Source organism: Salvia hispanica, unplaced genomic scaffold (genome assembly GCF_023119035.1).
Source record: "Salvia hispanica cultivar TCC Black 2014 unplaced genomic scaffold, UniMelb_Shisp_WGS_1.0 HiC_scaffold_284, whole genome shotgun sequence".
NCBI classification, from domain to species: Eukaryota; Viridiplantae; Streptophyta; class Magnoliopsida; order Lamiales; family Lamiaceae; genus Salvia; species Salvia hispanica.
Genome location: NW_025952008.1, coordinates 1 through 12750, shown reverse-complemented (window position 1 = coordinate 12750; position 12750 = coordinate 1). Strand labels below are relative to the sequence as shown.

At 35.4% G+C, this 12750-nt stretch overlaps 1 protein-coding gene and 1 pseudogene across 1 annotated transcript; both read right to left on the bottom strand.

The window, feature by feature from the left end:
• Positions 1–3085: 3085 nt before the first annotated feature.
• Positions 3086–5239, bottom strand: LOC125198818 (annotated as a pseudogene).
• Positions 5240–9068: 3829 nt separating this feature from the next.
• Positions 9069–9536, bottom strand: LOC125198816. Its single transcript, XM_048097079.1, has one exon. The coding sequence runs from the start codon at positions 9534–9536 to the stop codon at positions 9069–9071; it is 468 nt and encodes a 155-aa protein (XP_047953036.1).
• Positions 9537–12750: the final 3214 nt, after the last annotated feature.

Below are 12750 nucleotides of genomic sequence, written 5' to 3'. Positions count from 1 at the left end.
GTCGCATCCCCCTCGGAGAGCGGCCGAGCTCGCCGAGCTCGCGCATAAACAAACGACGATGAACATGGGGAAAAAACGTCAATTAATGGAAGGGCGGCGAAGACCCATGGAGAAGGGGTTTCTTTATGAGATCCTTGAGTATGTGGCCGGTTTGGCCCACGCACGTAGGGCGATGGGAGACGGGGACTCGGCTGCCCGGGATTTGGGGTTCCGGAAAGCGGGGGACGGCGGACAAGGTGAGCGGGGATCGTTTGGCGGGATGGTGTTTTTTTTTAAATTATGTAATTTTTTTTTTGTACTTTTTTAAATTTATAAATAAAATTATCGCATTTTCTATACGTGTCGTAAATTTAATTTAGTAATTTGCGTGATTGTAATTTATTTATTTTTATGATTTGGGGCCCTTTTGAGTAGCATATTGCTTGCCCGGATTTTTGTCTTGATGATGTGGAAGAAGCTCCATAATAACAATAGGATAGTCATAGGCCATCATAAACTACCCAAACTCCCCTCCCACACCTCGGCACTAAAATTCCTCCGCAACATCATCAAGACAAGCAGGACAAGCAATGGGTCCCATGCCAACAAAATCATAAAAAACAAATAAATTACAATCACGCAAAATATGAAATTAAATTTAACACAGATATGGGAAAGTGCAATAATTTTATTAAATTAATAAAAAAGTACATTAAAAAATTACATAATTAAAAAAAAAAAAAAACCCCCCGCTTCCACACAAGCCTGCATCACTTCTCATCGCCGCCGTCTCCGCTACGTGCCCGCCATTAGGGCCCCCATACTCTGAAGGAGATAAAAAGAAGCCCCTTCTTCCGGGTCGGTTAGTGCCTTCCATTCACCTATGATTTTCCACATGTCCATCTGCGTTTGTAGACGCGGAGAGAGAGCTCGGCGGAGGAGAGTCGTTGTTGTTCTCCATTTCGCGATATTGCTCTTGTACTAAATTGAGAGAAAGAAAACTCGTTAAAACAAGGTCAAAAGAAAATGACGTTAAACGTATATATAAATGTTTGGGAAAATTTAAAAAAAAAGCGACGTCCTTACTACAATGGCGGCAATGGCGGGCCAAAAATCGGCCCGCGCACCTATTCCGCCGAACGGCTCGCCCCATAAAGGTTTGGAAGCGCAATGCCCGCTAGCATACGTGGATCGTAATAGATAGATACATATTGCAGGATTTGTGAAAGTTTGAAATCAATTGTAATTTTGCTCAAAATGACATCGTTTTTTGACACTGATTGGATTGGTGGGGTCAGAGTTTGAAATTTCGCTCAATCTGTAAAATTCATGATTTTAAAGACTGTGAAAAAAAAGTAGATTTTGCCCAAAGTTAGTACCGACCAATGCTAATACAATACTATGTTATAATGTTATTATAAAAAATTTAATAGCCGACCTATTTCTGAGTGACTCCCTTTTTAAGTTAAGATATTATCTATGTTTCTTATTAACTGGGTAATTTTTTTCAATATGGAGATAAAATGTTAAATGAAATGATAATAAAATTAAAGAGATGAATAATGAATAACGTAAGAAATATAATAAACTAGGGAAAGAAAAAATGAATTACTTTTTGCTATAAACATGACTTAATTATCATGGAATTTTTAAAATAAATAAATGACTCAATTATCTAAAAATGAAGAAAGTACTTGGTATTTTTTTGTACATGCTTTCAACTGTATTCACCTTCATCCTATTCGCGTTATAACAGGATTTACAGTCATTTCTGTATAGAATAATATTTGAACTTTTATTGGCATTAGAAATACGTAGTCTTGCTCTAATTTGAATACGATTTTAACACTTCTTCATCTCCTAGAAATAGAAACTTTGGGGTGAAACACATTTTAATAAGTGAAATAGAAATAAAAAAGTAACTAAAATATTGTTAGTGAAAAATAAGATCCACTTTCTAAATGAAAAACTTATAAAAATTAAATATGAATTAATTTTATAGGACTACCAAAATAGAATAAAAAGACTATTGCTCGGAAACAAATAGGAATTTAATGTTATTGTAGTTCAAACTTCAAACATAGTTTAGAATTTACAGTAAGTACTGCAAATTAAAGCAGACCGACGTGGAATTTGCACATTATCCATTCTTATATCTACCTTTATATACTAATATGTACAGTATATATTTTGTCCCACCTTCAATAGGAAATACTGCTAACATGCTTATGTTCTTTGACCTTTTAAACTAAAATCCAAGTAATCTGTCATTCTCTCCCACTTCATCTTGTTTATTTTCATCTTTAATTAATTTTATTATGCCACCAAATAAGTGGGCATGCGCCCTGGAATTTTGGCTGCTAACTCCAATCTTTAGGAGTTCATGTTCTTGAGATACAATCTTTAGGTCTCAATGGTAGATTGCTTCATGATAAATTTCATGATAATTTAGGTACTTTATATTCTTGATAATTTCATTTTGTTATTGGCCTTTGCCGCTTTTATTATATATAAAAAAAAAAGAACATTACTAGTATGCCATATTACTCTTTGTCATTACTATTATTTGAGCTAATCACGCCATGAATTGATGAATATGAGTGGGAATGCTAAAAGTCCCCACTTGCACACAAAATTAGTGTCATTAGTTATCTGGAATTTTGTGGTACATGTACCCAAAAATGAGAGCCTAATCAAGACCATCTGGTAAAGTGACAGTTGGATTACCATTGAACATATCTATGCAACATAGGATGCTCCATCTCCAACCAACCAACATAGGATGCTCTCTCTCATAAGATTTGATAGAATGTACTAGTACTACTAATAACTCTTGAGAGATAGTATTTGAGAAATAAGAAAAGATCCATAAAAAGGGTTAAGGTAATTTGATTATAAAGGGGAGGGGCTATACAATTTGAAGAAAAAGTCCCCAGTTTTTGCTTGCTTGCTGCAGGTTAGCACAAATGTTCGGGATATGGCCTTCTCTCAGTCAGTCATATCTACATAGAGCTTTATCTACACTTACACTACTAGAAACCATTACTAACACATGTACATTCCAACAAATCGCAACTTTGTTAGGGTTGTGGTCAGCTCTCGAAACATGATCACTTGCAAACTTTCTTAAGTCTCTTTGCCGCCTGCACGAATCCTGCAATCACTTGAAGCTCATCCAGTTGCTGCACCCAACACACATATTTTCATCAGTAATCGCAACATTTGTTTCATCTTCAACAAGACCTTGTGCAAGTAATAACAAACCTGTGAAACAAAATGCCTCTGGACAACATCAATTAGTTGACCCTTTGGGAAAGGGGTTAGGATTTGTATCCACCTGAAACCGGACAGAATAGGTTAATGCTCTGTACATAACTGAATTGTAAAGCAAAGTGTATCTTTCTTAGCCGTGCGAAGCCACTCACAAGGTTAAAATGCAGCGCATATCTCCAGAGCGGACCATCTCAAGTTTGCTTAGGTCGACCTGAGGTATTTATCAATGATCAATTGTAGTCAATGATTTGCGAGGATGAGATAAAGAAGGCAGCAAAAGTTGCTTCAGCCTTTTATTCTAGAATAATGGAAAAGGGAAAGCCTTTCTCACCGAGGACCCTTTTGCTGTAGAAGCAGAATCCTTCAGCTGTGATTCAGAGGAGAGAGAGCGACGGAGAGTCTTGCTAGATGAACGGTGAATGCGATGCCTCGACCTATGGGACTTATGAGCATCGTCGAATGCTACAAAATTGCAATAAAGCATATAATTAGATCACTCTAATGGATGAATACAAGGTTGTAGTACAAAAATGGGGGACAGTATAATTGGAAAAAGTGGTAAACAAAATATAAGGGAAACCTATGTAAATTGACAGCAGGCGTGACTTTCACAAATACTTTTGCCCATCTTCAAACATAAAGCAATATTATTGCTTGAATAGGAAATATTTTTATCATAGAACAAGATCAGTTTTCAGCTTAAAAGTTTTTTCATTTGATTTTGCAGAAAGAGGACCTCATATAGTCACATGAGCCAAAATAAAAATTAAAAAACCTACCTACAAGGCTTACCAATATCCGAGCTATTCCAATGCTCGTGTTCACTTTCAGGGTAGTCGTCTTCTTCGTTCCCAGTAGGAGGTTCAAGAACACTTAAAGCATTTCTTTGCAGCTTCACCTCAATTCCATTAGTGAGAACCTGCACATCCATCAAAAAACTAATTCCACTAAATAATCATCCAATCTCAATGTATCTTTCTCAAGCATCTCCAATCTTTTTTAAAAAAATTACAAATTTCATGGTATAGATCATTCAATTATACAATGATCAACAATCCTAACTTTCCTCCAAGAACAGTTTCTGTTGAGTAATTGAGTTGGGAACTCCCAAAATCTACAGCTCAGATAATACAGAAATACTCATCAATACTTGCAAAACCAACAATGCTGTGTCTAATCAGTCACAGGAAGCACTCAACACCTTAAGTTAATTTGCAATATTCCTAAGTTCATTTAAAATGTCAAAAAATTAAATCAATGTCAGAATTGCCATGATAAGCTAGTTTGCAATAACAAAACATAGCGAAAGTGATCTTAAGGAAGAAGCATCAAAAGGGTAACTAAACAAAAAATTTAATCAATTGGTAAAAATAGAAGTCAAATTAGCATCCACATTATGAAAACAAAAGTAATTAAGTCAGATCTAGCACAAAAGCCCCACATGCAAAAAAGGAATCCATTATCAGCATAGCTCAAACAATACTCAGATGATAAATTTCAATGTCAATTCTGTATAAGGTAAATTCTTAATTACACAAGTTTAAGCTTATAAAGGAACTAAAAGCATTAAAATCTTGCCAAAAATACTTACTTTCTTCGTCCCAAAATCAAAGCTGAATGAGTCCAACAAAAACAAATAAGACCCAAAACACATTGCCCCAATAAGCAAATTGAAAATTACAAAATTGAGAGAAAAAACGAAAGAAGAAAAAAGGGGAATTTTGCAGTGAAATCATACCAGCCAATGCCATCCACCGAGGCCAACAGCTTTCTTGACGACCCTGAAGCCCCACCAGCACCGACTTTGTGCGGTTGTTTCCCGGGGACAACAACCTTGGTGTGGCGGGGCAAAACAGATAGCTCCTCCTCGGAGCTGTCGCCGCAGCTGTGGAGATGGGATGAGAATCCGACATTGCTCACCACTGCTGCAGCTTCCAGCATTTTTCAATTTCCCACGCAAAAATTGAAGAAAAAATGGAAGTCAGTTCCCGAGCCTAAGTATTGAAATGAGGAATACAATTCATTGGTTGGCGTAGCTTGTAACTGCCTCTGGATGAAGAGTGCTGGAATTTGGGTGTTTTTTGGAGAGAGAAAACACAGTGTGACTGTAGAATTGAACAAAGATGAGAGAGTGTGTGTGTTTGTGTTTTCTCTCTGCTTTTTGTTTAACTTTAATTATTCTGTGAGGAGCTGTGAATCCCGATGGTCTGTAATGCTCCAATCATACTTCACCACGTACTCACACTGGCTAGCCAATCATGCAGCCGAGTTGACTGTTTGACTTCGTGGGGTAGCTACTTGACCAAATTGCCCTTTCATATAAACTTTGCTTTTATTTTTTGTGTTTCTATGCTTTTATTTTTATTTTATGACGTATTCGGAGTATTTGAGATAACACGAATACTGAATCTGATGTTGATTGTAGATTCTTAATCTATAATTAAAGTATGAATGTGCACAGTTGCAACAAGAAGAGTTTGTACTAATATGAAATTGCTAAAGCTGACTTTTACTTACCTGTACGGAAATAGTAAACTATATAAACGTTATCTTATTATTCCATTTTATATCCATTGATCAGATTATACCCGGTTGATAAATATGGAGCAGTATAATTAAGTTGTTCTTATGTTCATTTGTTGGTTTATATACATTAAGTATTTTACAAGTAACAAAATCTAAAAGCCTCACTTCTTCCACTTAAAACATTTATTTTAAAATAGAGAAAAATAGTAATATGTGAATCGACTTAATAAAAAGTGATTATTGTTCGAGACTAAAGATCGATAGTAATGCGGCATTGAAATTTTTGTCAATTTTTCCTATAAAAAAAAGGGAATAAGTGATTGACAAACAATTGCTGTTTGGTTCAATATCAGATTTAAATAACATGAAATGTGATTAAGATATATCATTATTAGTATTATTATTATTGGTATCCAGCACATGCCTACTCAACTAATAATGAGAAAAACAGCAATTATTGTTGTATGTTTATGCGACGGTACTGTCACCATTATTCTATTATCACAGCTTAAAATTATTTACTATCCTTGATATTGACATAAGTGTACAAAGGACAATATATTACTAATTCACAATTCATCTACTATTAAATTATTTTTTGGGAATGAATTCACTGCGTCAGAATTAGTTACCACACATAACAAGAATTGATCCTTATCTTTCTCTTTTGGACAGTAACATGTCCCCAGCTAACAATAATTCAAAAATATTCAAGGAATTAAAAAAAAAGCAAAAATATCAGATATTATTGTCCCAAAACTTTGGTCTAAAAAAACGACACGTCACGCCAATGCAATAGTCGAGGCAGATGAGATATTCTAGTACTGAGAAAAAGATGAATCAAAACATATCGATTTTTCGAGATTAAAAAATATATTTTGCGACAGTTTGCCACGATAATTATATGGCACTACTTAAATTACTAGTACATTTATACATTATATATTTACACGTTTGGCACTATCCATTTAAGCTTGAAAATCCACTTAATATCACTAGAAGAGTGTGATCATATTTTTATTCACAATATTTTCGTCAAATCAATTCATTCAGTTAAAAAGTGATTCTAGGATGGATTTTTTTTTTTGCAATAAACTCGAAATCCATTTAATATCGTTAATACCATGATTAAATCTCTATTTATCTCATTATATATTAAGTTTAGCAAACATACAAACAAAGCACTGTTGTTTGCAAAATTGATGTGGAAAGAAGCATAATATTTGATCGAAAGAAAATAGGATGAAAGAGGATGAGAAATTGGAAGTAAATGTTTATTTAAGTAAAAAGAAATTTCTCTGATTTGAAGTTTAAACCTGAGGAATTTCTAAGCTTACTTGAACATCAATGAATCACATCCATAATTTATATGACCAAATTATATCAAACTACAGAAATTTTAAATTAAAAAAAAAGAATTAAAATAAAAAGAAAAAAGGAACCTAATTTCACAATTTTCATATGAATGGTGTTTGGCGGCTCTCACAAATTAACCGATACCATGCATGCGTTCAACACCACTTTTTTCAGTCCATGCGCGCTGCATAATTCGTAGCCTATACCTGCCTCGCTCCCCGCGATGGACAATCTTGCTCGAATCTCAGTCTGACCAAATATTGTCAATAGCAATGAGTGCTAAAAATAAATAATTATCAGTAAATTATGTACCATATAAAATTGGATTGATACCAATAATTAGAATATATACTAGTATTAATGAGAAAATCATACAGTAGATTATAAATAATTGAGGCAACATGGTTGTTTTGTGTCATCTAGCAGCAAATTCTAACGTATCAAATAAGGTGGAAAGGGAAAGCAAATAAATTGATGGTGAATGGTGATCACAAAATTTAAAACATTAGCATAAATATCAGGTCCCCCTTTTTCTGACATAGCCCCAAAATTAGTGAAAAGAAGTGCAAAGGGTAGATATGTAATTTCGACGAAAAGGCGGGAAATATGAACCAATGCATTCCCTCACTGGGTCCCACTTGTACCAACCGTGCCTGTCTTTATCAACCATCACTGTTGTCGTATTCAATATCGGACTACGTGTTCCCGCCAACTATGAAAATACAATATGGAGGATTATATCTATTTTCTATTCCCAAATAATTAAAATGAATGAATTTAACATGGAGTACTAGTAGACTACGAGTGGTAGTTTATTTAGCTTTATTAATTACTAGTACTATAAATTAAAGAAATTTTTCATAACAACAAAATTCAATTTTAAATATTTTTATAATGTTTCAACTTATCTTGTTAGGGTGTCTCCAGGTGTGTACTCCATTCGCCGCTTAAAATGTAGCGTCCGGTATTTAGCCTCGTTACTTTGCCAGCGTCACTTAGCCCTTCCCGCTGCTTCACTCATTCGTAGCCGTTAAATTGAATGAATTAAATTTAATTAAAAATAAAATTCGGCACAGGCTCTGAGAGTCATTTCATATTTTGATAAAAAAAAAACATACATCATTCAAAAAAAAAAAATTAAAGTAGATAAAAAAAAAACAACCACATCGAGTGTCCACCCCTCGCGTCCAAACCTCTTCGATGATGTCCTCCCGAAGTCGAATATGGGCATTTTTTGCCGCATGTTGGCAAATGCGCGCAACCGCTCAGCCTCTCCATGAGGTACCCCCATGTTCACATTCGCGGTGGCCACGCCGTGCTTGGACCGACTACCGTGTCATCTTTGGTCCAGAGTCGGTTCGTCCCCTTCACTTTCGACAATCATGTTGTGCAATGATACACGCGTACATGATGTCGCCGATGTTGGGAATATACCCTGCCGTGTCGGACCCCTCACCATCACCCATCGACTACGGAGCGCACCAAATGCGCGGCGCCTCCTACGGGTCGCAAAGTAGGACTTCTTTGGCCCGATCGCGCTTGATCGTCTTCACAAAGACGGGCCGGTTGGGTATATCTCATCCGCCAAATAGTATCTCATGTTGTGTGGTTGCCGTTGGTGGCACCGATGGCGGGACCAACGCCATTCGCGATCGTTGAACAGGGCGACGGCGGGAGGACGTTGATGTCGTTGTTCGACCGGCCACTCCAAAATAAGCATGCCATATCCATAGCCAGATCGGCTACAACTTCAAGGATCGACGTGGGATGCTTGGCTAAGCTGGAAGTGTGTATCTCCTCAGGCGGCGGGCAGTTCCTCCGTCCCAATGCATACAATCGATGCGCCCAACATCCCAGGAACCCGTGCAGACCCGTGCATATTCGCCGCGCGGTCTTCGGGCTCGGACGCGAAGATGCGATCTCCGAATATCGCTCTAACGCCGCGCAAAACTCCACCGACACTCGATGGTGAAGACTCCAATGTGGAGGTACTCGTCGAACATGTCGGCCGGCCTCTGTACGCCGGTTACGATTGCGGCCGTACATACGTATTGGCGTGTGTCGGGTTTGCCGACCCGCATCCTCCCGATTCCGAAAAACTCGTACCTTCTCTCTAATGCACCAACGATATGCATAAACAGAGGACGATGCATCCTAAACGTCGACGGAATAAAGCGAAAGCGCGGCTCTGGAGCAAAGTAGTCCGCATACAACCGGTGATGTGCAGCAATGTGGTCCCGGGGTACATGCCGTCGGCGATGGATTGGCCGAGGCACGGCCGCCGCCTCTGCCGGGATCCGTCGATCAATCGCCGCTTGCACAGCGAGATCCAATTCATCATTACTAAAGCCATCACTATCACTAGCGCCTCCGCCACTACCACCCGCACGACTACTCGCCATTATAGATAATTGAAAAAAGAGGTTAGAGAGAGAAACTTGTCAACACAAGTGGTGTAAATGAAATGATGTTGGAGGAGCCCTATTTATAGAGTTCTTTTTTTTTTTTTTTAAAAATTAAAAATTCCGGACGTCCGACCCTTCGCCCGCGTGGCGGACGTCGATCGGACGCCGACGCATCGGCGGGCGAGCCCTTCGCAGGGGCACTCGGGACGGGCGTGGGCGCCACTTCCCGCTCACTACGGCGCCCGTCCGGTCGGACGTCGCCGACGGGCGAACAGGAGGGGCACCGTTGGAGACACCCTTAGCCAATGTTTGTTTGTTTTTTTTTTTTGTTTTTTTTGTTTTTTTTTTTTTTTATTACTGTTAGCCAATGTGTTTCTCATAGATTTCTTCAAAATCAATCAAATCAACCGTGAATAATATTGAATGAATAAGTATACTACTAATATTAATCCAACATTTTTGAAATTATCGTTTCCTTTGCAAAAAATATCACTCTTTTATATTTGAATGAATAAGTATACTACTAATATTAATCCAACATTTTGAAATCATCGTTTCCTTTGCAAAAAATATCACTCTTTTATCTCATTAATAATGTATCAGAGGGCTCGGGGCATACAAATTAAGGAATGTAGTTTTTGTTATTATAAATTTAAAAGATTTCTCTTGTAAAATAATTTTAAATATCTGTTAAGTTTTTTATTATAAATGGAACAATAAAAAACTAATATCAGGACATTAAATGGAGCATATAATTTTGTGGTCCATTCCCTTCAAAGAACGACACAATTCCGACAGTATTATGCTAAAATTAGTTCAAGATTTTATCCAGCCAGAAATGATGGCGAGATTATCATTCTTCTATTAATCCACTATTTAAAAATTAGAAAGATACTAGTATAGATATGTCTCCTTGACATTATTAACCTTATTCATTTCATTCGCTCGTTAGTTCCACTATCTTTAACTATTCTAGTAGTAATAGTATAGTCCTGTTTATTTTACATAAACATTATCTTCGGTTATATTTTTTCTTTGACTATAGCACTTCAATTTGTTTAAGGTGGTAATCATTTAGACAGGGAGGAAAGTATTAATACTCTATGAGATTAACATACAATAAGAATTGATATTGTAAGTCATAGTAGTACACTAGTACTATATTAAACCTAAAGGTCACATATATATTCGCATTTTACGAACAGACTATTTAATTATTTAATTTTTGAAATATAATTCTTGTGTAGTTATGTTGCAGTAGTACAATCTATTGCAGGAGTGCATAGGTTTAACTAGGGGTGGGTAAACGGTTTTCGGTTAATTGGTTAACCGAGAACCGAACTGAAACCGGTCGGTTATCGGTTAACCGATAACCGACATTTACGGTTATCGGTTCGGTTCCGGTTTTAAGTTTTGCTAAATGTCGGTTATCGGTTATAACCGACCGGTTATAACCGGTAACCGAATTAAATTCAATTTTAATTTTAATTATATGTTTATTTAATACTAGAATAAAGTATAATTTACTTCAAACTTTGTCACAATTAAAGAAATTGTAATTTATATCTAAATTTTGTCTAAATCAATGTCAAAAAAAAGTCCATTTTAATTTGTGTCACTATCAATTAGAGTATTATACTTATAAATTTATATCTCAAAGTCAATAAAGTTCTTAAGAATTACTATTTTGATTTTAAATATAGAATATCCCTTCACTTATTATTGGAGACAAGTTTTTAAAGTATAGAATATAGATCATGTAAAGTTCAAGTCTTTTAAAGTGCCTAAACAATTTATATATTACTTTTAAATAGGAGTATAATAATAATAATAATAATAACAATAATAATAATAATAAAAAGTAGATGAAAACTTAAAAGTTAAAACAATAAATAATTTTAAATTCAATTATATTTTTAATTAATAATAACTGAAATTGTAATTTACTTTTAAACTTTGTCACAATAGAAGAATATGTAATTTACTTCCAAATTTTGTCAAAGTCTCATGTTGCATATTTGCAATGTCAAAAAAATCTATTTTAATTTGTTAACTATTAGTTATTTATACTTATAAAGTTATAATATATCAAATTCAATAAAGTTTCTAAATATATTTTAAAAAATAAGATCTCTCAAAGTTAACGAGTGCTTAAGCAATACTACTATTTTAAAAATAAGATAACCTTTCACTTATTATTAGAGAAAAGCTTTCAAATTTTAGATCATTTAAAGTTTAAGTTTATTAAAGAGCCTAAATAATAATAATAATAATAATAATAATAATAATAATAATAATAATCTGTAATTTACTTCTAAATTTTATCAAAGTCTCATATTGCAAATTTGCAATGTCAAAAAAGTCTATTTTAATTTGAATTTATTATGGTGTAGGATGAAATTGAATGATTATGACTAAAATGCAAAAAAATATGATAAAAAATTTGACGTTTTCGGTTTTACAATCATGCAGAAATGCGTAGAATTGAGAATACACAAAATCAATTAACAAGTGAGAAAATTTCAGAATTTTATATATTATAGATTGAATCATTGAATTGAATGATTGATCATTGAAGGATGACCGTGAAATAGTTAATTCAACTTTCGGTGATAAACTAATAGTGTGATTAGGTGTAGGTTGAGTTATCTATCACAACCTTAATCATGCAAAATAAACATTTGAATAAGTTAAATCAATTCGGTTAGTTCGGTTATAACCGAGAACCGACCGGTTCTAACCGAGTCGGTTAATTAAGTAACCGAACCGAAGATCGGGTCGGTTCCGGTTAGTTTTTTGAAGGCATTTTGGAGTCGGTTAACCGACAAGTCGGTTCGGTTATTAACCGAACCGACCGAATAACCAGCCCTAGGTTTAACCAATGTGCACTAATAAAAAAAGGTTGAGTATGGTTAGTTGTAAATGAAGTTATGGTGATAGTGATGCGTAGGATGATTTCGGCGCTGTGTGATTGGATATGTGTGAACAGTCATAGCATGCATAGAAAAATAAAACACACAGTAATGTTGACATAGCATAGCATGTGCAATGATCAAAACTGTGGAAATTCAGTTTGGTGTGTGTTCTTTAATGCACAATACTATAAGGTGGTCCTACATTTGCTAAACAAGATGATAATAAAATGCTCCCGTATAAATTAGTGGTTACTTTTTATATTATTGCTCCCTCCGTCCCGCTTTAGCAGTTCTAT

Coding starts and splice junctions, on each gene's coding strand:
- LOC125198816 (XM_048097079.1), bottom strand. CDS start 9,536: ATGGCGAGTAGTCGTGCGGGTGGTAGTGGCGGAGGCGCTAGTGATAGT.